Source organism: Gymnodraco acuticeps, unplaced genomic scaffold, assembly GCF_902827175.1.
Source record: "Gymnodraco acuticeps unplaced genomic scaffold, fGymAcu1.1, whole genome shotgun sequence".
Classification (NCBI taxonomy): Eukaryota; Metazoa; Chordata; class Actinopteri; order Perciformes; family Bathydraconidae; genus Gymnodraco; species Gymnodraco acuticeps.
In genome coordinates, this window is record NW_022991216.1 from 3,455,672 (window position 1) to 3,481,470 (window position 25,799).

At 40.4% G+C, this 25,799-nt stretch overlaps 2 protein-coding genes and 4 non-coding genes across 9 annotated transcripts; 5 read left to right on the top strand and 1 right to left on the bottom strand.

Moving 5' to 3' along the window:
- Nucleotides 1-247: 247 nt before the first annotated feature.
- On the bottom strand, nt 248-18,955 carry usp20 (ubiquitin specific peptidase 20). Of its 4 annotated transcripts, none has more exons than XM_034238868.1 (25): nt 18,790-18,955; nt 18,379-18,481; nt 17,699-17,752; nt 16,555-16,617; nt 16,331-16,471; nt 16,116-16,218; nt 14,590-14,659; nt 14,381-14,494; nt 14,181-14,259; nt 12,800-12,896; nt 11,320-11,469; nt 10,651-10,763; nt 10,228-10,400; nt 8,826-8,920; nt 8,661-8,694; nt 8,490-8,535; nt 8,215-8,395; nt 7,417-7,543; nt 7,158-7,327; nt 5,247-5,328; nt 4,852-4,960; nt 4,654-4,756; nt 4,189-4,257; nt 3,702-3,870; nt 248-3,413 (listed from the first exon to the last, which is right to left on the bottom strand). In XM_034238868.1, exons 2-24 carry the CDS (start codon nt 18,454-18,456, stop codon nt 3,713-3,715), a joined length of 2,409 nt encoding a protein of 802 aa, XP_034094759.1. In that variant the 5' UTR covers nt 18,457-18,481; nt 18,790-18,955; the 3' UTR covers nt 248-3,413; nt 3,702-3,712. The 4 variants fall into 4 exon arrangements, with proteins under 4 accessions (XP_034094759.1, XP_034094757.1, XP_034094758.1 ...); XM_034238866.1 differs by having other exon boundaries at nt 12,368-12,896; XM_034238867.1 differs by having other exon boundaries at nt 14,160-14,259.
- A 561-nt stretch (nt 18,956-19,516) lies between these two features.
- Nucleotides 19,517-22,938, top strand: LOC117561532 (60S ribosomal protein L7a). The gene is made up of 8 exons (XM_034239023.1): nt 19,517-19,522; nt 20,711-20,831; nt 21,024-21,173; nt 21,395-21,535; nt 21,788-21,867; nt 22,098-22,228; nt 22,583-22,652; nt 22,759-22,938. Exons 1-8 carry the CDS (start codon nt 19,517-19,519, stop codon nt 22,861-22,863), a joined length of 804 nt encoding a protein of 267 aa, XP_034094914.1. The 3' UTR covers nt 22,864-22,938.
- On the top strand, nt 20,877-20,950 carry LOC117561550. The gene has a single exon (XR_004571391.1). It is a non-coding gene; the product is annotated as a small nucleolar RNA SNORD24 (small nucleolar RNA).
- On the top strand, nt 21,239-21,308 carry LOC117561553. The gene has a single exon (XR_004571394.1). It is a non-coding gene; the product is annotated as a small nucleolar RNA SNORD24 (small nucleolar RNA).
- Nucleotides 21,636-21,703, top strand: LOC117561558. The gene has a single exon (XR_004571399.1). It is a non-coding gene; the product is annotated as a small nucleolar RNA SNORD36 (small nucleolar RNA).
- LOC117561555 lies at nt 21,911-21,984 on the top strand. Its single transcript, XR_004571396.1, has one exon. It is a non-coding gene; the product is annotated as a small nucleolar RNA SNORD36 (small nucleolar RNA).
- Nucleotides 22,939-25,799: the final 2,861 nt, after the last annotated feature.

The following is a 25,799-nucleotide window of genomic DNA, read 5'->3' on the forward strand; positions in this document are numbered from 1 at the left end:
CCCCTGGGTTATAATGTATGACTTTACATAATTAACATACTTCATAAAGTATACTTTGCAAGGTAGCGGGGTATAGGAGGCAGCCTGTTGCAGCAGCTCCAGGTGGTTGTTTTCTTATTTGTTTGTGTGTAGCCTACTATTCCTATCCTGTGTATGAATGACGATGGCCACTTGTTGTCCCAATTTGGGATGAATAAAGTGTGTCTAATCCAATGTTATTTATATCACAGCAAAAAGAAAACGCAGATGAAATCAAAGACCAGGCAATTTTAATCATTAAACCAGTCATGAGTAATTACATCAGTTACACAGACATTAAGACATATCATTTAAGACTTAAGTCCTGTGTTATCACCATGATCATGACACAGCCACACACTGTAAAAAATGGGGAAAACATGAGTCAGCGGAAATCTGTTGGGCTGTCTCCGGGCTGTCACGATATTCCTGATGAACGTTCTCAAACTACAGCAATGCTTGAATTTCCCTGTGAAATAGAAATCTCACACGCATAGCTACGTGTTGTAACAGAAGCAAACAAACTCCCGGGTGGGGATAATTAAGTAATTACCACGCAACGCTTCTTAACACCACATTGCACAAAGATTTGTCATTTTTTTTCATTGCACTTAATCCCCCAAAAATCTAAACATAGCACACACTCACAATTCTCTATAGCATCAATATCATCTCTGCTGGATACAGACTGGACACGTGTAAAACGAAAATGCTACAAAACAGTTTTTCTTAAGACAAATTACTAAAATTGGTGAATTGCTCTTTGGACACATCAACAACAACAAAAGAAAACATGGAGATCATTTTAGACCATGGTCTGGAATAAAGTGAAAATAAAGGAACATTTGAAGTAGAATTATAATCATGATGGCTTTTTTCCGTTAAGTATTAAATGGTTTTGCTCACAGGATATTCAGTATGACGACTCTGTCTGAACTATGAGGATTTTCCTTTTTATTTAATGTTTTTTTTCTTTCTTTGAAAGTAAAAATGATATTCCTAAAGGTAGTGTATATTTATCTTTGTAATAATATGAATTAATAAGAAAGGGGTTGTGGTGATGAAGCTAAACAATGTGCAGCTTCACTCTGGTTTACGCAGCTTTATAGTTCTAGCTCATTGTTTAGCTTTCTGTGCCGCTATTTCACTTTTTCAGGGTAAACGATGTAAAAATCATCTTTAACTACCTGTTCCTAACTAAACAGACATAGTAAGTGACTAGCTGATAAATATATAGAAGGATTTGGTACATGAAAAGGCAGGTATTTCCCTAAAGTGTTTAAAAACGGAGCCAAAACAGTAAACATTGCTATCCTTTTTATCAGAAACGTGACTCTATATGATTGAAAATGTTCGTATGGGACGTTTGAATGTGTCAATTAGCCACGGTTTGCTAACATCAACTTGAATAGTTATGCCTGTCTTTTGTTCCCAAATTGTTTTCCATGTCTTCAAGTGACCAAAAAGCAGTTATTTAAAATGTAACTTTGCAAAAAACTGAAAAAACAAGAACCAAAAACTGTCAAATAAACCAAAAAGTAAAGTTCACTCGCAACATCAGCTTCTGGTGTCAGCTCCTATATCTGTCATACTTTAATTTATTATATATAGATTGTAAATGGTACTCGTAACTTTTCCTGCTAAGACATGTCAAAATATTTACAGTGAGAAATGTCTGTTGGGTATTTTTAATTACCGTCTGCTCCGAGTCATTTTATAAACAGTTTAAAGTAATTGTGCTATTTAAACATAATTTAATGCAACAGAAAGATCATTTAATGGGTACTCTAGATTGGTATGTTTTATAAAAATAAGAGAAACACTCGACATTCTTGTTTCCCATCGCTCACTCTACCACAACAGCAGGCTTCAAATGTGTCGGCACACTCAGCAGGTCTGTACAGTAAAAAAAGGCAAGCATGTGATTCGTCTACAATGAGAAAGAGGAGGACGTGTTTTTTATGTATTTTTCCCCCAAAGTTTCGACTGGCTTCGTGCCATTTCTCCTAGATTTTACCCTGGTACTTTAATCGCAATTTATGCTGTAAAAGAAGGAATCTGCAGAACAATATTTAGTGTGATATTTCAGATTTAAACAAAGTAACTGCTCTTAGCAACTCTGCATGTTCGCTGCTTTAAATGGAAGTCAGAGGCTGGTATTTGGAGGTCTTTGTAGTGTCTCATTGTTTTTAAATTGCACAACACACGGTTTGAGTAGTATCTGTGATCCAAGGATATAAAAAAAAAAGCAAAAAATCTTAATACATATTTCTCGATTAAAGAGTGTTGCGGTTAGAGGAATGTGTTGATTCATCGCTTCCTGTGTGGGTGGAAGTGTTCAAACATATTAAGATTTAACGAGTAAACGAGCTATAGTGAAGACGTGTGTTTTTACATATCATTTTAAAATGCATCTTCAAGAAGAATGCAACTTGCAGATGCACAGATATTTATAGCAGTGTGAGTATAGCTTATTTTTCTGATGACAAAACATGCACAAGATTGTTTGTGGAAATAAGAAATATACTTGATCAATCAAATAATCATAACTTCTGGATTTGTGCATTTTGTGCTGATCATTTTTTAATTTTGAAATGATTTTTTGCAAATGTACCGCTACTGCATCAAATGTATACTCATCCTCTTCCTGCCCTTCTGCCATGTTTTAAAATTGTTCTAAAAAATCAGCTATTTCTGTACTCCAGCCATTTATCTTTATGCCCGTACTCTTTATGGGTAGTGCCGGACAAGAGGGACAACACATTTCAATCAATTTGACCACAGAAAATAGATTGGGTTGAACTAAAGGAATAGCAAATTCATGCGTTTTGAAGCTATTGAAGTGTTTGTTTGTTTTTGGACACATGCATGTTTCCTGGTACCTGCTGCGGTATTTTCTTGAAGATCTGATCATTTCCCCTGGCTTAACCAAACAACAGACCTCCATTCCTGAGGGCTCAGTTATACTGTGTATTTAAGGTTGGGGGTGCAAGAGTATGATTTATGTGACATCTCTCACATGATGCCTGAATGTGTTGCTATGTAACTAGTAAACAGGCAAACAGAAAGCTCGTTAACGTCTCTTGGGTCTTTGCTTCCAGTGAAGTCCTCAGTTCTCCTCCTCAGCAGTATCTGACAGCTACTGACACACCATAGCTACCAAAAACACCTCCAGAGATGTGACACGACAGCTGTTTTTGTACACATCTTAACATTGAGGATCAGAGTTATCCAATAAATAATGTGACATTTAAAGTACCGTTTCACTCTCTTTGCAACACGGCGTCAGAGTAAGCGTTGCTACATTTACAAAGTGCTCGCGACGACGTTTCTCCACCACGGTGCAAATTCCGCAGCTTCCTGCGAGAACAGGAGTGGAAAGAGAATCAGAAGACCTGTGGGAAATGAGAAGCAAAGAGAAAAATGGACTCTTAAACCAAGAAGCAGTGTCGATTGGAATCACATATGTTTGGCCACATGTGCTATCTTACTCTCTGCTGACCAAAAGGAATTTATGAGCTTATGTGGGTGGAAAAAAGGGGCCTGATCCAAGACCGGCTTCCAGGAAAGTGTTACACATCTCCCTGCAGTATATTTATTGTATGGAAGTCTGTGTATATGCCTGGTGAATGTTAGGGATTATAGTGATTTAAAAGTGTTTCCCAACAAGTAAACATTCAGACCTGTTTTTATCTCAAAGTGCTCTGGTTTCTGCCTCGATCTTCCTCTCCCCGTGGAGGCTGTCGGGGTCGGCCGGGGCCACCGTCTGCCTCACTGCGATCTCCGGCCCTCCGCCATAAATTCCCAACAAGTACTGCCATGTCTCCTCTGAGATCTGACCGTAGTCTGCACCTAAATGAGGAGAGACGCACATAAAATGGTTTATTGACTAATTTGTTTATTTCATTTCCACCTTTTTCTTTATTTTGATATACTTTATTAATCCCCGTGGGGAAATTGTTTCTCTGCATTTGACCCATCCTAGTGTTAGGAGCAGTGTGCTGCCATTTTGAACGGCGCCCGGGGAGCAGTGTAGGGAACGGTGCCTTGCTCAGGGACACCTCAGTAGCACTTGGTCTTGCCGGGACTTGAACTGGTGACCTTCCAGTTGCCAAGCCAAGTCCCTATCGACTTCGCCACCACCGCCCAACAACCAGGGCTGAGATTTACCTTGCTTGAGTTGTATGTGCCCTCCTTTCATAACACCGATTTTGCTGTTGTCGATGGGACCAGGTGGCTCTGAGAAAACACAATTCAAATATATATAAAATGATGATGTAGTATTTTATTTCTCTGTACAGCATTTCATTTTACGTTCTATTTTTAGCTCATCTTATTCTAATCTACTTGTATATAGTTAACTTCTTCTGCATTACTTCACTACTAAACATTCACTTGCATTGTTTTATTCCTCCTATGTTTCTTTTATGCACTATTTATATTGTCTTTTAATTTTTTTAATGGTTTTATGTCTTATATTTATGCTGCATTGTTAGTGGAGCCTGGGACTAACGTTTTTTACTACACTGTAGCTATTGTGCATATCCCAATAAAGCCTTTGAACTTGAAGATATTTTGTAAAGCTAGAAAATAGCTTGAATTGATGATTGTGCTTGTGTTCCTGCAGGGTCGTACCGTTGTCTTTGCCCTTCACGAAGCCCTCCCACTCTCTGAACCACTGCATGCTGATGCACAGGATCACCGTCGGAGCCTCTTCAGCCTGAAACTCTTTGTTCAGCTGCAGACAGGAGAAAAAGTGCTCGCTCAACCCCAAACATGGAGATACGTTTATGCACAGGTACCGGTAAACTCATGCAGAATACAGGCTGTTACCTTGATGAAGGTGTCTATTTCAGTTTTTCTGCGTTTAGCCAGAGCTTCAATCTCTACCTGGCAGATGGCGCACATATACAGGTGGTTCACTGCAGGGCCCCCTCCAAAACTGAGGAACACCAACATTAAAACAACACAATATAATGTGATGTAATGTCAACAAATACAAATGAGTTAATAAAATGTCAGCTAAGACCTTTGTCTATGATGACTTAATTATTTTCCTTTATTATGACATGTTTTAGCTACATATGTTCCGTCTGCAGGGACATTTGATACATATGTCTTCAGCTGTGATTAAAACTATATCACTAGAGCAGCAAAAGTGTGCCATTTGATCCATGAGTGTACACATTTTGACACATTTTAAATATCAAATATTGTTGCATATTCACCTGTTGTAAAGATACTCCCACACATTCTGAGGAACAATCACAACCAAGTCATCCACGTAGTTGTATTTATTAGGAGGGATTCCTGTGCAGAGGTGAAACACATTTAAGTTAAAGCATCTATTCACTTCTCTCCTCATACACAAACTCCACAACCTTCTCCCTGCCAACTATCGTTCAAATCTTAACAGGAATACTTTTTTCTATTGCTGAAATGCCTTGAGAGGCCACAAACCTCCTCCATCATTTAACAGCTGAATAATATGGTTAAAATAAACAGCTTTTGGGAAACTGTGAGTGGGTTGAATACAGTGTTGGCAGTAACGCGTTACTGTAACGCCGTTATTTTTGGCAGTAACTAGTACTCTAACGCATTACTTTTACATTCAGTAACTCAGTTACCGTTACTACATGGTGCGTTACTCCGTTAGTTTTTTTTATATAGGCAACAGCCAGGCGAACAGAGATGAGAACTGCACTTAAGTACAGTACTTGAGTAAATGTACTTAGATACTTCCTGTGTCACATGCGGAGACGGGCTGTGGGCGTGTTTGTGTTGTTTACTAACAAGACTAGCATGGCGGCGGCGGAGCTCAAGTCTAGTTTCTCCACCTGGAGATATTCTCACTATTTCACTTTTGTCGAGCACAAAGAAAAGAACGTTTTAGTTCAATGTAAGTTGTGTCCTGGCGGGTCAAAGATCCTATCTACTACCCAAACCAGTAATTCAAATCTCTTAAAACATCTGCAAAAACAACATGCTGGGACGAAGCTAGTAGCTAAGACCACAGAGACTCAGCCGACGCCACTCCACCTCCACCTAAGCAACAGCGGCTGGATTTTAACCAAGGGACTGCTGGCCAGGGAAAAGTCGATAAAGCCATTGCACGGTATGTAGAACACATGCAGGCTATTGCTACAGTGGAGTCACCCGCTTTCAGGGAGCTAGTTAGCATGATAGCATGTCCGGGCGGCACACGGCATATGGGACGGAAAACTTTTTCCAACTACCTGGAGAAAGAATATACAAAAATGGAAAGCCAGCTAATATCGATGCAATCCAGATTGCATATAATGCATGTCAAGTTGATCAACAGATTGTATTATTCTCCAATGCAATAACAGTACTGAAATGAAGGCTATAAGGGCAGTAATGGGAGCCCTATTCGTAAGTAACTAAAACGTTAACAGTAACGCATTACGTTTGGGTGTAAGTAACTAGTAAAGTAACGGAGTTACTTTTGAAATGAAGTAACTAGTAATGGTAACTAGTTACTGGTTTTCAGTAACTAGCACAACACTGGTTGAATATATTGATTTGTCCTAAAACTTCATGTAAAACCTTAAATTCAACACCTCAAAGAATTAGAATGATTCTTTAATGTTAATATGACTGTTAACATTACAAATGAAGCGTCCAAGTTACAAGCTCTTTTGTACAGCTCTTTAAGAAACTTTGGTTTATTTTAATTGGTAAAAAATTAAAGAGTACATATTCTGCTCATTTTCAGGTTCATATCAGTATGTAGTGTCTCTACATGTCTCCATGCTCTAATGTTCACAAAGCTCTTTATTTATCTCATACTGCCTGTGCTGCAGCACCTCTTTTCACCCTCTGTCTGAAACCAGAGACCAGCCTGCTCCGATTGATTAGATGACCTGCTCTGTTGTGATTTGTCAACTGCTTAGAAAAGTCCCGCCCCTTAGACTAGCGCTAGCCAATAGAAGTGCTAGTGTGACATAGTGATGTCACTATGTTCCGGAAGTAAACAAAGGAGTCCAATGGAGGCGTTTCAGGCAGGGGAGTGTGAAGGAGAGAAAGTCCCTCTGGAGGGAACACAGGGATTTTAGCCTTTGCAGACCATTTACATGCATGACACACTACAGGAAAGGGAAAGCTCTCTTGCCACCCACCTCCGTGCTGACAGAGGAAGGTGTGGTTGCTGATGGGGCCCGGTTCGGTGAAGGTGTTGAACTTGTTCAGCCACTCTCTGGAGATGTAGAACTGCAGCAGGCTGGGCTCCTTCATGCTGGCCAGAGCCACCACCTTCTGCCGCTCTCTCACAGACTCCTCGCTGCTTTTCCTGCAGGAAATAAAAACAGTCAGTGACAACATTTAGAATAAATAGTCTCAGTATAAATGTTTGAAATGATGGGATCTTTGAGTGCTTACCTATAGAACAACACGTAGGCCTCTGCATTCTGCACCACCGTCTCATGGACCTCTGTCACATACTGGTCATCAAACTCATACCACTGACCATTAATCACGTTCTGACAGTACGCTATGTAGTGTCCACCTGCAACAACAGAAAACATTTAGATACAGAGAGTGTGAATGCGTGACCCATAGTACTGTCGGGCCTATTAATGGACATGGAACACTTTTGTATACAGTTGGATTAAACTTGTTCTGAAATATGTTCATGTGCAAATGCAACTTTAATATTTAGTAGGTCAAGTGACGGTTATAATAAGTAAAGGAGTCCTAGCTAGGAGTCCTAAAGGTGAGACGCAGAAGCACCAGATGCATCATGCATTAGACCTAGCCTACAGTGTTAAGCTACATTGTAGTGATTTGCCTTTTTTTCCTGTATTTCCAGGTAAGAAAAAGCAATGACAGATTTAAAATGAACGTGTAAGTGTAACAAACTAGCGGTAATGCTAATATGATATTTACATTACATTTTTTTATAGTTTAAACAGTGAAATGACGAGTGTGTCATGTGAAACAGTGCGTCACCTAAATATTTACAGATGCATCATTTATTAGACCTAGCCGACAGTATGACGGCTACATGCTTTTTTTTGTGTGTGTGTTTTTGTATTTTCAGAACTATACAAAGTATAGCATGGAAGTCCTTTTTGTGTGCAACATGAAGAAAAAAATAAACACCTCTGCTGATTCTGACTCTACATGGAGATAACTTTTGATGTGCTTTTATCTGTAGGAAATGAAGTAACTTCGTACTTCCTGCAGTGCCGTGGTGACAGATGACTGACAGCAGGTCGTAGGTGGTGACCTGGGACGGACTCTCTTTGGCCAGGAAAGGCCTCATGTCCAGGCCCTCCAGCGGGAAGGACACGTGGCTGCTGATCTTAAACGAATACATGACCTCGTGCCGGAAGCGTTTCAGGTGAATGCAAAGAATCTACAAAAGAAAGCACACGTTATGAAGCCAAACACAAGCCAAACTGAACTTGGTATATGCAGAAAGAAGGAGATCAGACAATAGAAATGCGTACCTCTGGAAGCCTAAGTACTTTGCAAAATTTGACACCATTTCTCAACCTGTAGAAAAAAAAAAAACCTTGTCAATAATTCTAAATGGAAAACACCCTTGGTTAATGCATTAAATAGGATCATTTCTCAAAGAAATACTAAAGTATTCTCCTAGATTTACTATGCATACTCACTTTTTACATCTCTCACAGCTGTACATGTTGTCCCCTATCAAAAGAAAGGATTTACATGTGAATTGTGACACATTTTCACAACACAACACCGGCTGCTGTCTTCTCTGCAGTTTCATTTTCTCGACAAGAAAGCATAGTACATTTTGCACAGTGTAGCCTGTTTACCTTTGAGCTCATCTGCAGCAAAGAAAGCAGCGAGGCAGTCCTCCAGGGTCACCATGGGCCCCCAAAACCATGTGGGGATACATGAGACTACGAACCTGTTATAACATGAAGAGACGTGATCATTATGGTGACAGAGACCCCTTAACTTCGTTCCCTCATGCGGAGAAAAAATGACCTTCATGAAGGTCAGAAACCTGTAATGATTAAATGACCCTGAAAGCATCGCTGCCTGGAGCTCCTGAAAGGGTCTTTGATGGTAGGTTTAAAGGGCGGCTTTTACCTTTAAACAGTGTCTTGAAAGCGTTGCTCCTTAAACGGTCGCATATGCACACATAGTGCACCCTTTTTTTCAAATTGAATATGCCCAGCAACCAGGCTCTCTGACAAAACAGGGAGGTGGGAGGAGGATACATGGTGGTGATTGTTAAAGGGGGCAGTTCACCCACAAATCTGAAATACATGTTTCTTCTCATAACTCTGGTGCTATTTATGTTATTTAGCTAAGAGTCCCCAAGGGTTGGAGATATCTGCCACAAAGATGTCTGCCTTTTTCTCTAAACAAATCAAACTACATGGCACTTGACTTGTGGTTCTACAAGCACAACAAAATCAATTTGAAGAACTAAACAGATGTGTCTCTTTCCAGAAGTCCTGACACTGGAACTCAAGATAATCCACGGACATGTTGTGAGCAGTTCATGAAGTAAAATGATCTATCATCACATCCACTCATTGACGATCAATGCATAAATGCACACTTCCCTCTGTGCGGTGATACGGCTAGTGGGTGTAGTTGGGTAAAAGGAAAAGTAATTTCTACATGAAGCTGCTCGCAACAAGGTTTGTAGATCATCTTGAGTATCTGGGTCATAATATCTGGAAGGAGACATTGCTTTAAAAGTGTGAAACATAACACTAATGTTTGCATCGAAGGTATTCCTGATTCTGTCAGGGCAGAAGTCTAACAGCAGCCTGCCTCATCATGTCATTGGACCATATCAAACAACTGGAAACATGAAACCAACAATAGGGACATTCACTACATATATTCAAGAGAAGGTGATTTCACATCGAAGGAAATTAATCATGGTATCTCTTTTCCCTGTTAATAGCAAAGTCCCAACATGCCCTCAAACGCATCATTTGCACTTGATTTTCAGAGCTAATGTGGAGTGATAATCAAGTGAGCATCACTATCTATTACTCATGATTCCACTTGCCTCCTTTTACTGTAAGGAACTCCCTAAGTATATCATACAGTGATGAAATAATCTGGATTACCATCTAGATGTATAACCTTGAATCAGAGACCTGCCTAGAGATGATCTCAATGACCCCAGCATATCAGTGTGCTATCAGACAACTTCTTTTCAAATCATTTGTTCTAAAGTGCTCCACTGACCGGCGTATGGAGTCCATGAAGAAGGTGACCCAGCCCTGCGAGCCGTAAGTGTCGGGACACACCCCGGTCTTTACCGGGAGGTTCTGATGTATGGACGAATGGAGCTTTGCCAAGTCCTCTTTACCCGGAATAGGGAGGGACAAGTCCTGGAACGTTTCCACTGTAGTAGAGACCTGTCATACATAAAACATAAAGGATATGTTAATACTAGGGCTGCATGATTTGGAAGAAGTTTTAGTAGACAGATATTGCAATTGCAGTATTAAAGCATGATCATTTTTTAAACATCGTCATTCAAAATATAACGAAACGATCATGGTGGCCTTTTTAAATCTCACATGGAAACGTAAAAGTAAATATACTGTGGTTTCTGACTAAATATGTAGCCCCCCCTGCTGTTTAAACAGCTGAAGTGCAGCTCACCCTGTCGCAGGTCAAACACTGGACCAGACTGAGGATGGAGCCATCGAAGATGTCTGAGATCACACTACGGAAGTGAGACTGTTTCTTCTTCTTGGCACTGAGCAGCAGCTGAGCTGAAAGATTCATGTAGGCAAGGCAGATAATAACATTAAACTGTTGATTTAACAAAGGCATCTTAATCATTGCTACCTGCAATACTGTGTTTGGATAAAGGCAAAGCAAGCAAGTCTATAGTATATTGTGATGGCAGGCACACTTTATGAAATAGAATTAAATTCCCTGATATACTGTGTGTGATTCTGAAATAAAATAAAGTTCTCCAGTACAGGCTATTTCACAATACATAAATATATAATTGTAAATGCATATGTATAAAAGAGGCGTGCTGTATATGTGAAACATAAGGAACTCTTACTGAAGAATCAAATTCACATCAAAATCAATAAGGATCCTAGCAGGTGGTGCCTTGACTTCCTTTTTCACTAAAACTCCAGCATAGATCCCACTGTCTGTAACAACTCAATTGACTCTGTCATGCAATTGCAAACATCCAATGCAGAGGTTTAAATAACTGGAACTCCCCAGGAGTCTGTAGAAATGATAGTGTGTTATCAAGTGTGTTATATGGGCAGTGAAACGTATTTTCTCTTCTCTGGGATGTGTCCTTGCCTTTTTTGAAGGCGTACGCAGGCCCTGCAGAGCGCAAGGGGCTGGAGCGAGGCGGGCTGGAGGACAGTTTGGGATGCAGCTCCTGAAGCGTCCTCACAGGACTGCAGGGAGTGGACTGAGTCTGGCTCATTGTCACCTCATTGTCTGGCTCTAGAAAACAGTATGTTAAAGGCAAAAATTGACAGTTCAGAGACAAATGATGCACATGTTAGATATAAAAAAACAAAACAACAGAAAAATCCATGTTAAAGAGATAGCTTGCATTGTTTTAAGTTGGGTGACATGAGGTACTTATTACTAGACAGTGGAAGTTAATGTTGGTCGGCACCGCTTTAGTTTGGATAAGCAGATAGGAGTACTAGCATGGGCTCTAAACAATACAGTATATGCTGCTATGGAAGGGGGCAACAGCAACAATTAAAAATAAAAAGACGGTTTAAATGAAAACTGTATTAGGAATATTTTCCCTGCCTTATCTTCTGTTCAGTCGACAACTATAGCCGTTATCTTTCGTCTCGTCAAAGCCACCAGACTCCATTGATAAAAACAGTACCACACAGAACTAAAAGGTAGCTGGTCTATCACTCCATCTATCGATTAGTTCTTTGTGTTATTCGATTACTTTCTGGTGTATTTAAGTTGTTCATTTGGATTAACACAAACAAACTAATCAATGCAGCGGTAGACCAGCAACTCCCCCAGTATGTGAGATAAAGATTTTGTCCACAGAGTCTAGTGGATTTGAAGAAAACATAGAAAAGGTTCAGTTCCTCATCAAAAAGGACCGTCTAACTGCAAGGTAAAGCACTGACAATATTATAAATAAAGCGTAAACCCAATCTGATATTGATTCTCTTATGTGGCTTGAAAAAGTTTTATCCGGCCCCCATCCACAGCAGAAAGTTGCTTCGCTTCCGTGCCGGTGCTCCTGTCTGTTTGTCCAATCTTGGGGTGTGCCGACCATCATCTACTGTAGGTGATACACCGACTATGAAAAAGTGACTCACACAGCCCCACTTCAAACACTCCGAACTATCCCTTTAATAACCTGAGGTGCTGCTGCTCTGGCTGCTCTGCCCTTGCCCAGTATCAGATAACTGGTTGTTCTCTTGGTTCTCGGCCTCAGTGTTTGTGGTGGGCGTTAACTCCTCTTCGTCTTCCCGCTCGGGAGCCCCCTCCTCCTCAGCGGCCGTATCCACATCGGCGTCTTCGTCCATCTCCTGCGAGCCTCCGCGAAGAGGAGAGCCTGACACCCTCCTCTCCTTCAGCCTCTCCTTCTCCGAGATCACCCCTCCGGTACTGACGCCCACCACCCCTCCTCCGGTCGGCGCCCTCACCCCGTCGCACTCATCCTGCAGGAGCAGCTCTCCGTCGCCCACGCCTCCCCCCCCCCCCTCCCCCCGGTCACTGCTGGAGCCAGAGTCACATGATAGGAATTCATCCTCAGATGGGGAGCGCTCTCCATCTCTTATCTCCTCACCATCACTGCCCTCCCCGCTCATGCTGCACTCTGTCAGCGGCTCCTTCAGTTCCTCGTGCAGCTGGTCCATCAGGCAGCGCAGGAACTCCTGAGTGTCCTGCAGCAGGAAAACATATTGCATTCAGTCAGAGGCAGGATGCATTACAGCTGATGCATAAACACACAGTCAGGAGCTTTGCAAAGAAGTTCATTTTTGGACAGAAATGTGAGTAATGGTGCATTTCTTATTTACAGCACAAAAGCATTTTGTATAATGGTAAGAAGTGGTACAAGGAGAACCTAATCAGACGCAACAAACACTATTATTGTCAACATTTTGCCAAGGTAATTACAATACAACAAACCAGATAGGCTACTTTCAATCAAACGTGCACTTAGCCTGAACCAAATTCAAAACATTTCTAAACTAGAGTGTCATACAAAGAATTAGACCATCTCAAAGGCTTGATTTTAGTTGTTTATCAAAAATTATGTTTTTACTTCAATAGAGCTACTTCAAAGTCACAGATGTTTTTTAATGTTTAAGCGGGCAGTTTGAAGGTATGTTGAGGTATCAGTTTAGCCTCTTTTAGCTCAAGTAGTGGATGCCACCTGGATCAAGTAGTCTCTCTTAAGTTAAAGGATATTGTATGTGACATGGGAAATAAACTTATTTTTGTTTTCTTGCCATGGTTAGATAAGAATATCAATATCATTCATGTTGTGCACAAAATATAAAGCTGCAGCCATGGGTTCAGTTAGCTTAGCATAAAGATTGAAAGCAGGGGGAAACAGCTCAACTGTTGAAAGGTAACAATATTAATATAACTCGCACATTTCAAGCTCACTAATTATCACCTTTTATATTTTTATTGTGTAATGTACAAAAACTGAATTAAAGAAATGACATGTTGCGGCTAGCTAGCTTCCCTCTGCTGTGCTAAGTTATGCTAACTGCTTCTCTGCAAGAAAGCAACAAAGTGTCAAAAGTAGCCTATTATATAAAAACACTAATTTTAAGAAGGTTGGCTGGATTAAGAAAAACAAATTGTAGTTTAAGCAATTCAAAAGTCACTAATGCAATAATATCCAGATAAAAAGTATCTAACTTCTCCTAGAGTTTCTCTCCACTGTTTTCTACTGAGAGACTTAGAAATACATCTATGACTTTGTCTGGTTTTGGGACATGTAAGAAAAATACTTCACTGAAGTAGAAGTAAACAATCTAGTCAAGCCTTTGATTAGTATTAAAAAATGTAGTGGTTAATAGCAGATAGAAGTCATGTTTAGGGAATGTGTGAGGAACATACACAGGGGTTGAGAGTTTAAAAACAAAGGACAAGACCGTGTCAGGCTGTAGAGTGATGCCAGGTGTAGTTACCTGCTGGGTGCTTGCCCCTACCTGCTGAGCGTAACCACGAAACATGGGGTTTACTAGTTTGATGCCATGAGACAGACTGGTAGGCACGACATAGCTGGGCCTGCAGGAGGGAGCCATGACAGTTAGTTAAATAAACAGTAAAGGATTCATTAGCACACAATCGTCTCGTATAGCTGCATTCTGTCTGTGTCGATTTATGTCTCTTCTCGTGTGTTTATTACCGTTTTTTATGCCAGAGTTCGGAGATGAGTTTCTGGTAGCTCTTGCAGAGAGCGGGTTTCTTATCGGTCCGGACCAAGCCACTGCAGTCCAGGAAGAACTGAGTGAGAGGAGGACTGGGGAGGAAAATATGCATCAGCACAAGTGTTTAACTCAAGAGGAGACACTTCCCCAGTAATGGATTAAACGTAATGACAGGAAGTGACCTCACCAGTTGGACAGAGCTTGAAGAGCTGCATTCATGTAGCAGGAGTTACCTATATTTTTCATTCCTGTCAGGCCTACAAACAGTGGAAACAAGAGCCATACAGTTATTTTATCCCCAGAAATACAAAAGTTTACAAACCAAGCATATTTCTTTTAAAATATGTATTTATTAAAGGTGGGGTAGGTACATTTGAGAAACCAGCTCGAGATACACTTTTTGTTATATTCCATGGAATGCTCTTAACGTCCCGATAGCAATGAATATATTAAATGCTTTGACAATAAATACATTAAAAAAATGTCATCTGTGGAAACCGTAGTACTGTAAAAAGCACGACCAATCATTTTAGCCGGCCCGGCTAAAATAACTGGATGGCCTACCTGCCTGTCAGCCTTCCATCTGTGCACAAACTTATCTCGTACCCTTATAGAGTGGCGAAGTCCCTCCCCTTCCGGTTGAGCTCATGGGACCTTATTTCGGAAAAGTTATGCATTGAAGTCAATGGAGAGAGAAAGATTATCTTTCCATCCCGTTTGAATTGTGCCACGAATTACACATATGATGTTTGTCAATTTAAAAGATAATTTTGCAATTAAAAAAATAAAAATGTGTCGTAAAACTGTGAAGTAACACTTTTTTTGTGAAAGCTCCAATGAACTACATCTTCCGTCTCGCACCACACACCAAGACGGCCGTCACGTTGGTACATTTCACTTCTTTCTTTCAGAATGAGGCGGAAAGTATTAAAAGAGGTGAAAATCACTACAAGTCTGGGCACGTTGAGAACTGTACATACACACAAGGGGAGTTAGTCAGGACCGGGATTCTGGGATTTGTAGTCTTTCTAGTTGCGTATTTTTCATAGTCTTATATTTCAACAGTTTTACGACAAACTGTGACTTTTTTGACATGGAAATTATTATTTAAGATTGACAAACATCATATCTGTAATTCATGGCACAATTCAAACGGGATCAAAAGATAATCTTTCTCTCTCCATTGACTTCAATACAAACTTTTTCCGAAATAAGGTCCCATGAGTCCCACCGGAAGGGGAGGGACTTCGCCTCTCTATTGGTCATGTGCGCGTTTGTGTGTGTTGGAGGAGGGGCTCTGTAAGGAAGTGGCAGATTTTTTCCGGCTGTGTATTTTCAAATTCTAGCACACCCAAACTGGTTTCTCCAAAATTACCTACCCCACCTTTAATGCCAATCTGGATTATAGGAAACAGCTCCAGTACCTAGTTTTAGGACTCAAAGCAATTGTATCTACAGATTGTATTGAAGATGGCCCCTATGACCTAATTGAATGAGCTCTATCTACAAGGAGTTTGATAATACAAATAAAAAGATTTATTCCGAGCAGAATAATGTTTACGGAGTAATTTGACAGTGTATGAGGGCAATTGTAAGTAAATCAAAACAATTGTAGAAATGGGGGGGATTGAAATTAGAAAATACAAAATTATTGGAAATGTTAGGAAATGTATGTTTACTGGAGAAAAAGTGTTCACAGCACACATTTTGTACCTCTGGGTTTAACCTCATCCTCCTCTGACTCTGAACCCTCATCTTCAGCCACAGCAATCGGTACTCCTTTCAGTGGGTGACTAAGTGGCTGAGGAGGCGCTTCCTTTGAGGTTAAAAGATACTATTAATATGGTGGTGAGTATGAAACAGGTTTGGCATCAATTGCACTTGTTTTTTCCTTTTAAATCAAAGGATGTTGATGTGCAAGGTGTTACCTGCTCTGAGGCTTTACAGGTGTGAGGAGCAGCGTGGACAGGCAGCAGCGCCGGCCTGTGCTCCAGAAACACCTCCCGCTCACACACATAGCACCAGATCCTGAACGTGGTCAGGTTCACCGTCAGGTTGTGCTTCTCAGCCTGAAGGAAACACACTCACAATCATTCAAGGGACATTTTTCCAGGAGGAGGTGAAATGTTATATTCAATGTGAGGGGTTTTACCTGAGCATGCAGGGTGCTGTGATCGGAGAACGACTCTCCACAACCAACATACTGGCAGTCGCTCTACAGAGAAAGACTTCTTATTTTATCTTGAAAGGAATTACATCTTCCTGTCTTATCTCTATGAATCGGCAGTTCCCTAAACAATACATATTTATTTATCTTACTTGCACATATTTGGTAGTTGCTTACCTGCCTTAGTTCAAAAGCTACTTCATTTATAATTACATTTATGCCCCACATAATCATGAATTATTAAGCATCCACCTGGCCTCCACCCACAGTATCACTCAACTATTTTCCCGAGTGGCATCTTAACACTCTCTCACCCTACGCTTGGTATTGCTTACTGACATTTCCAATAACGCCATTTGCATACTCTGTGCATAAGGTAATTGTTTAATTGTTTCACAAAACTTCAGGTCTGCTGCAGCTCTTTAAAATCAAGACTGAAGACTTTTCTGTTTGCCACTTACTTCAAATCATTATTTGTTTTATACATCTAAACAAACTCTTTTATAGTACATCCGTTGGTTTTGTTTAATTTGTTTTACTCGTATTGTGTTGGGTTTCGCAGTTCTGCACTGTCTTGATGCGTTGATGTTTTATGTAGAGCACTATCAAATGCCTTGTCACTGAAATGTGCTTTATAAATACACTTGCCCTGCCTTGCATAATAAATGGATCCCTGACAGAATGTTGGCAGAATGTCAGACCCATTCTTCTTCTCAAAGAGCCCTGAATGATTGATCACTTATTTGAGCAACATTAACTATTACTTAATGTTTTATAATGTTATGTTGTTATGACCATTAAACATGTATTTTGTATTGTAATATTAATTCAATGTATGTATCAATGTCATTGTTCCCCTGTTGTTTTGTACTGTTTGTCCCATGTTTTGTCCTCACTTGATTTGGATTGTTTTCATATTGCACCTTCACCATTGTACTGTGTTGACCAAATGTTAATGTTATTTTATTATTTAGGTTGAAAAAAAACTAAAAACATTCACCTAGCCTTCTTATTTAAAATGCAGCAGTACTAGCACTTGGTCATAATTTATGGGACAAGTTGCAAAAGCCTCACTGATTATTACCCTTCAGAAAACAAAGATTTAAACATGGTATATCGGGTTTTTTACCTGCAGACAGGCCCACAGGTTTGGGCCACCCGCTCCACAGGACTGGCATGTTCCCTGCAGATGTATTCAAATAGAAAGGAACAGATTAAAATATTGCAAAACATGTTGGGTCACTTTGACACATCAAGGATGCTTCCATAGATACCTTATTAACAGCAGTAGTGGAGGAAGTATTCCGCTAATTAAAAAATACTTAACACTTTGATAGTATACTGTCACACATAAAGGTCCGTGTTTAAGTAAAAGTGTGTACTTATAAAAGTAAAAGTACTCAGATGCAATGCATAACAATCCAAACTATACTAATATCAGAAATATTTAAACTAGATTTAAACAACTAATAGAAAGACCAACCAGATGTGTGAATCTGGAAGCATAAATATAACCAAAGTACTTTCCAAATAATTTCAAGTCAATGGGTGTTTAACCAAACATACCGTTTTTTATAAGCTATTTTGATGTTTAGCGGACAAAATTCTCTATTTTTAAAGTATCCAAAAGCTTTCAGGTAAATGTGTGGTAAAACTACAACATAACAGAGCATAAATTCCAGCTCATGCTTTTTTATTGGAGTGGAATAAGGCTGCTACAACAACCTTATGGGATGTGTAGGCCATGGAAAACAGCCAATGACCTGAACATGGCATCTTTTATTTCCCAGTGAATGAATAAAAACCCACCTTGGATTTCTCGAGGAGGTCCTCCTTGGTCACCTCTCCTATGGAGTCCAGGTGTGGACACATTTCTGGTTCAGCCATAGCTACTCTTCAGGGGAACGTCTTGCTAATTTGACAGGACAGTAATAATAAAACTGTAGTGATACAGATGAAAAGCTGTTGTAGCTAAAGCTAGCTTTATACAATAATCTAAACACAATAGCAGGATATGTGCATCAATCACATGCACCTCTTCTATGACTGATAACTGGAGGAATAGTTGGATACATATTGTTTTTTTAGCCCATCTTTTCACAGTAAACCCCCACATAATGTAACATCTGAAAGGCCTTATGTTTAACAAACGAGAGCTCAGAAATCATCTCCTCACTGCAGCGATGACAGCAGCACATTTTATGAATGAGTCGTATTTACCAACAGAAGCAGCTGACACGATGATCATCCATTTTTCTCGTTAACAATCCATAGTGGTTGCGGGGCAGGCTATAGTATGCTAGCAAGATATTGGAGAAGCCGAGCCGAGAGACGGACGCGATACCCCCGGCCCACCAACCCCAAACAACTCGCCCCCTCCTCCAATCCTCCGCACCGCACGGCACGGAGCGGAACGACGCAGGTCTGGAGGAGGAGGAGCGACACGGAGCGACGTCAGTGTAACAAATCCAGCCCATCCAGTATCTTTACAATGAAGGCATATTTGTTTCATTTAATTTAATACAATTAATTATTATATATACGAAAAGACGTTTATTTATTGTGCTTTTGCTAAATTGAACGTTTGTATTGATTAACGTTAAAAAGAATACCTGTTTACGGAAGTGACGCAATATTGTACGTCGTTTAAATGCCCCCCCCCCCCCCCCCCCCCCCCCCGAGCCCACGGATGAACACAGAAAACACTTATTTAATACATAGAAAACCACCCAATATATGGTATGTTTCGTCCCGTCCAAATATAGGAAGACTATCATGACAATACATGTGTCACTTATTTTAATGTATTCTTATTACTGAACGATTTATTCTGTTTCTTTGTATTTATGTTGCCCGTTGTCATTATTTTATTATGATCGTCAATCGATATCAGTAATATGTCGTATGAATGCAATTTCCAATAATATGGAAATTATTAAATAACAAAATGACGGTAAAAACGCATTAACACTGTTAATTGTAACACTGATCCTGAGTCAGTAATTTATATTTTAAAACATCAAAGCAGAAGCGGGTAGGCATCCGTCACATCTGACTCCAGATCGGTGCGTAAAGAGGCCGCGTAATCACGGCGCAAACCTCGCGGTATTTAGGCTACCCAGAATCCCTAGGTCTTCCTTTCTGTCTGAACCAACATGGTGGGTGCATAGCTGATTCTTCTGTTGCTGTTCTATCTGTTTGCATCCTTTAATGTATGCATATTTCAACATCGTATAATGTTACAATGGCTTATATGAAGTATGTCCGTTAGTTTAATGTAAGAATTGTCCGTCGATGTTTTGTTGTTTTCGGGTAAAACTTGGTTAAGTGGAAGCTAGTCTAGTCGGTACGAATATCACCACGACAGAAGCTAACGCTGGTTTGCACGCTTGTTTTTAGGAGCAGTTTTGCTGTTATTTAGCATTTTCCAAACACGTTTGAACTAGTAGTACTAACCTTGCTGACTTAAATTTAATATTGTGACTAAAGTAATTGCACTGGGACGTGTAACTTTTATCCTGGTGATATACCCGGTAGTGTTGAGATAGCTTAAGGGCCTGAGAAGTGCTTCTGTTTGCTTGAATGGTAACGTTACAGTTAATAGTCATGGGTCAACTCTAGTCCACGTTTTAGTGACTTTGGTGTCTTGTTAGTGATGCAATGTGAGGTTGTCTTTGTGTATTTTTAGTGTCTTGGTTGTTTAAAGTATAGCTCTTCAGTGGTGGCGGCTAAGCTAATAGTATCCACTGTAACTGTATGGCATGCTGACTGTAGACCAGTCAACATGGAGATTTTGCTAACTCCATTCAGGGCACTGTTTTGGAGACTAACTCCTACATGTAGACTTAACATTATTGACAACTTGCTGGTCTTCAGATTTGGCTTAAACTGTATAGTGGAGAAAATAGTTGTAAGGAGGATAACCTGCATGCTTAGCCATTGATGCAAAAGCCATGTTATGTTAATCAGAGCTGAAGTTATTGCTCGATTTTTAAAGCTGAACAATGCCTAAAGAGTCTAACGACTGTCATAGTAGGATGATGCACTTCAATCATTGTAGATGCATATCTTGAGGCTTTAATTTTGTGTAGTTTGTATGTTGTACTTCAATGCATCCTATCACTTGTTTTCTTTTTGACAGCCTAAGGGAAAGAAGCCTAAGGGGAAGAAGGTGGCACCTGCCCCTTCAGTGGCCAGGAAACATGAGGCCAAAAAGGTAGTCAACCCCCTCTTCGAGAAGAGGCCAAAGAACTTTGGCATTGGTGAGTAATCATAGGTTGAGTTTTGTAAGAACTAGGCTACAACTGTGCAGATGATGTAAAGAATATTTGCTATCTTAAGAACATTGAAGACAACTTTAATCACCAAGATCGCTGATGCACTTAAGCTTTAGAACGAGAAAAAGTCCTTCGCTTATTTCCAGATACTGATCGATATTGCATTTTTTCCCACAGGCCAGGACATCCAGCCCAAGCGTGATTTGACCCGCTTTGTGAAATGGCCTCGTTACATCCGCCTGCAGAGGCAGCGCTCCATCCTCTACAAGCGTCTGAAGGTTCCCCCTGCAATCAACCAGTTCACCCAGGCTCTGGACCGTCAGACCGGTGAGTTGAGAACGCTTTCAGCTAATAGATGGCTGCTTGGCCCTTAACAGTACCATTTGTAGCTTTGCAGATGATGTTAATAATATTTGCTATCTGAACGTCTGTGCTGACATTCCCACCAAGATCACTGATGCAGTTACTCTAAGTTATATCCACTTGTGATGCTGAACCAGCTGTGGATGGAGCTGCTGTTTTAAATGTTCTCTAATGTTCCTCCTCAGCCACACAGCTGTTCAAGCTGGCCCACAAGTACAGGCCAGAGACCAAGCAGGAGAAGAAGCAGAGGCTGCTGGCCCGCGCTGAGCAGAAGGCTGCTGGGAAGGGAGACACCCCGACCAAGAGGCCCCCTGTCCTCCGTGCTGGTGAGTAACACAGAGTAAAGGTGTAGATGAAGACACAATCAATTATAGTATTATTAGTTGGTTTGGACTTTCCTATGAGGTCTTCTAAAGTGTGGCCTTGATGCAATGATGACACAACTTTCTTCAACTGATTACCTGATGCTTTTGAGCTTTTTAACCCTGAGCATTGGCCAAAGTAAAACAGAATGTAACTGATGGGGATATAAAGGGTGTTTTCTGGTTGGAAAGGTAAATGTTCCTGTTACTCTACAGGTGTGAACACTGTCACCTCTCTGGTGGAGAGCAAGAAGGCCCAGCTCGTCATCATTGCCCACGATGTGGATCCAATTGAGGTAAGCATTTTTATTTTAACAGTTGAGTCTAGAAAGTGGTCACTAGCTATGATGAATGAATTTCTTCACCTGAATCCTCTATGTGGATCAACCTTGAGCTTTTTAACCCTGAGCAGAGACCACAAACTGCAATGTTGACATTTGTCAACTTCAACTTTTATGAATTCTCAAGCATAAAATAAAAGTTTCATTTGTTCCTAAAACATTCCTGTTGCTCCCTGCTTTTCCAGCTTGTCGTCTTCCTTCCCGCTCTGTGCCGTAAGATGGGCGTCCCGTACTGTATTGTGAAGGGCAAGGCTAGACTGGGCAGACTGGTGCACAGAAAGACCTGCACTTCAGTCGCCTTCACACAGACAAACCCGTAAGTGTGCACATGTTGCGTTTAAAATATAAGATTTGCCAGTTTAATCGCACAGCTGACTAAAGCTGCTGCATTATAGTAACGTTACTCAATCATTTCAATATGGATGTATCCCTCGTTATTGTTGGAGTAGTTCATAGTTTTTACTACAAAATAGTTTGATTGCATTCCTCTTTACCAGTTGGTTTCCAAAGTAGTCTTAACTGCAAATGTTGATGCATTTTAAGTTCTTACATGTTTATAAAAGAATAATGTAGATGAATGTACCGTATTTAAGTCGACATGATCATTAAATTGGTCATTATTTTTAGCGCTCTAGTTTCAGCTCCGTATTAACTGACTGTTCTCTTCCAGTGAGGATAAAGGTGCACTTGCCAAGCTTGTGGAAGCCATCAAGACCAACTACAATGACAGATATGAGGAGGTAAGAATTCAATTTAGTACACTTTTAAAAGTCTATCCATGAGTGAGTCAAATTGCACTTTAGTATAAAGAGCACCTTTTAATCCTTATTCTAACTTTTTTTCCAGATCCGTCGTCACTGGGGAGGTGGCATCATGGGCCCCAAATCCACAGCCCGCATTGCCAAGCTGGAGAAGGCAAAGGCCAAGGAACTGGCCACCAAGCTTGGTTAAACTATTTGGAATAAAAAATGTATGTCCTGAAAGACTGTCTTTTGTTGTTGTTACTAAATATACAGTACTTTGGAATCCAAATGCATCTGTAGATTCATTTACTGCACAGTGCTGTGCTGGCTCACCAATAAGATCCTTATAGCATTTATTTTTCCTCCGTAAGGCATGAAAAGATAAAATTGGGACACGTGATGATTTTTACAAAGCGGCAAAGGCAGCAATGACTTGATTCATTGGTTTTAAAAATGTATTTAAAGGGGAAGATGAAACTTAATACGATGTTAAGGATTTTTAATTTTAGGACGGGATGCATACAAATGTGCCTCTTCAAAATCCTAAACGTTTCCAACTTTCTTGACATGGTAAACAATTGTCTTTTTTATTGGGCGAAATGGTGGGGGGCAGTTTCATCATAGCGTTCGATGGTTTTTGTGACTGCACTTGAGGATACGTTCAAAGGTCTTGACATGTTCCGGATCGACTGGCCTTCATTTCTTAAAGTGATGATGGACGGTCGTTTCTCTTCACTGAGTTGAGTGGTTCTTGCCATAATATGGATTACAACAACAGTCAAATGGGGCTTTCCACTGAGCACTAACCCTAGCTCTACACAACACTGATGGTCTCAAACACATTAAGAAGACAAGTCATTCCACAAATGGACTCTTGACAAGGCACACATGAAAACCATTCCAGGTGACGACCTCATGAAGCTGACTGAGAGAAGCCAAGAGTGCAAAACGGGGCTGCTTTGAAGAATCTAAAATAAAATCATATTCTGGATCTTTTTTTTTATTTACAGATAATTACATGTGTTATTTCATAGTTTTGATGTCTTCAGTATTAATCTACAAAGTAGAAAACGATTAAAATAAACAAAAACCATTGAATGAGAAGGTGTATCCAAACTTCTGACTGGTACTGAATGTACAAGCTCAAACTTTCCAGCTTGAAGCATGTTTGTATTGCAATAGTAGATGAATGTACCCTTTTTAAACCCTTAAGCTCACTGGCAAACATGCTGTTGATGCTACAAATGACTCACTGGAAAACAAATGTATATTAGCCACTGTAAATTAACTACACATTTTTTAAAAAGCAAGAACTGGGGAAATAGTACAATAGACTGTACATGTACAGTGGAGGAAATAAGTATTTGATCCCTTGCAGATTTTGTAAGTTTACCCACTTACAAATAAATGAACAGTCTGCCATTTTAATGGTAGGTTTATATAAACAGTGAGAAAATCCAGAAATTGACATAAAAGATAAAAATTGATTTGCATTTAACTGTGGGAAATAAGTATTTGATCCCCTTGCAAAACATGTGTTAGTACTTGGTGGAGAAACCCTTGTTGGACGCACAGAGGTCAGACGCTTCTTGTAGTTGGTCTCCAGGTCTGTGCACATCTCAGGAAGGATTGTGGTCCACTCCTCTCTGAAGTTCCTCTGCAAATCCTTCAGGTTTTGAGGCTGATGCTTGGCATCTCAAAGCTTCAGCTCCCTCCACATTTTCTATGGGATTAAGGTCCGGAGACTGGGTAGGCCCCTCCCTCACCTAAATGTGCTTCTTCTTTAGCCTCTCCTGTGTTGCCTTGGCCGTATGTTCAGGGTCATTGTCCTGCTGGAAGACCTGTCCATGACCCATTTTCAGTGTCCTTGCTGAGAGAAGGAGGCTATCGGCCAATATTGTACGGAACATGGCCCCATACATCCTCTCCTCGATGCAGTGAAGTGATCCTGTCCCCTTAGCAGAGAAACACCCCCAAAGCATAATGTTTCCACCTCCATGCCTGATGGTGGGGATGGTGTTCTGAGGTTATAGTCAGCATCTCTCTTCCTCCAAACACTGGCTGTCGAGTTGATGCCAAAGATCGCAATTTTGGTCTCATCTGACCACGTCACCTTCTCCCAAGCCTTCTCTCTGAGTCATTCAGATGTTCGTTTACAAACGTTCAGACGGGCCTTTCATGTTCTTCTTGAGCAGGGGGGCCTTCAGGCGCTGCAGGATTTGATCCATTATGGTGTAGTGTGTAAAACCAATAGTTTTCTTGGTGACTGTGCTCCCAGCTGCCTTGAGATCATTAACAAGTTCCTCCCGTGTAGTTCTTGGCTGATCCCTCACCTTTCTCATGATCATTAATACCCCACGGGGCGAGATCTTGTGTGGAGCCCCAGATCGAGAGCGATTGTTGCTCAGTTTCTGTTACTTCCATTTAGAAACACACACATTATTCTTCTGAATAATCGCACAAACAGTTGTCTCCTTCTCACCAAGCTGCTTTCTGGTGGTCTTGAAGCCAATCCCAGCCTTGTGCAGGTCTACAATCTTATCCTTGAGGTCCTTAGACAGCTCTTTAGTCTTGCCCATGGTGGAGAGGTTGGAATCTGATTGATTGATTCTGTGGACAGGTGTCTTCTATACAGGTAACAAGTTGATATTAGGAGTACTTTTTTAAAAGAAGAGGACTTATGTTACCATCTGTGGGAGCCAGAATTCTTGTTGGTTGCAAGGGGATCACATACTTATTTCCCACAGTTAAATGCAAATCTATTTTTATCTTTTATATAATGTCAATTTCTGGATTTTCTTTTTGATATTCTTACTCTCACTGTTTAAATAAACCTACCATTAAAGCAAATACTTATTTCCTCCACTGTCATTAGTAACATGTCTATCGCAATGACGTGTGTACACCGATAGGAGGCAGCAATGGACTAAACTGTGCCTAGTCTGCCCTAATTAAAAAGTAGAAGAAGAAGTGGGTATAAATATGACTCAAGCGAGAAAAAAGAGGAAAAGCTTGAGGTGAGTTTAAACTGACGGGTCATCTGTGATTTGTAATCTGTGTTCATCCTTGAATATGTGATTATTTTAACAGTTTAAAATGTATCTATGACTTAAGTGAAGTTTTAACGGTTCATATTGTTGCTAT

What these genes read in the sequence shown, in the direction of transcription:
- usp20 (XM_034238865.1), bottom strand. Translation starts at nt 18,456, where the DNA reads ATGGCTGAACCAGAAATGTGTCCACACCTGGACTCCATAGGAGAGGTG. An exon ending in CCTGTAAAGCCTCAGAGCAG is followed by an intron (nt 16,219 to 16,330) that starts GTAACACCTTGC and finishes TTAACCTCAAAG; the next exon opens with GAAGCGCCTCCTCAGCCACT. An exon ending in AAGTACTTAGGCTTCCAGAG is followed by an intron (nt 8,396 to 8,489) that starts GTACGCATTTCT and finishes TTTCTTTTGTAG; the next exon opens with ATTCTTTGCATTCACCTGAA.
- LOC117561532 (XM_034239023.1), top strand. An exon ending in ACGATGTGGATCCAATTGAG is followed by an intron (nt 21,868 to 22,097) that starts GTAAGCATTTTT and finishes CTGCTTTTCCAG; the next exon opens with CTTGTCGTCTTCCTTCCCGC. An exon ending in ACAATGACAGATATGAGGAG is followed by an intron (nt 22,653 to 22,758) that starts GTAAGAATTCAA and finishes CTTTTTTTCCAG; the next exon opens with ATCCGTCGTCACTGGGGAGG.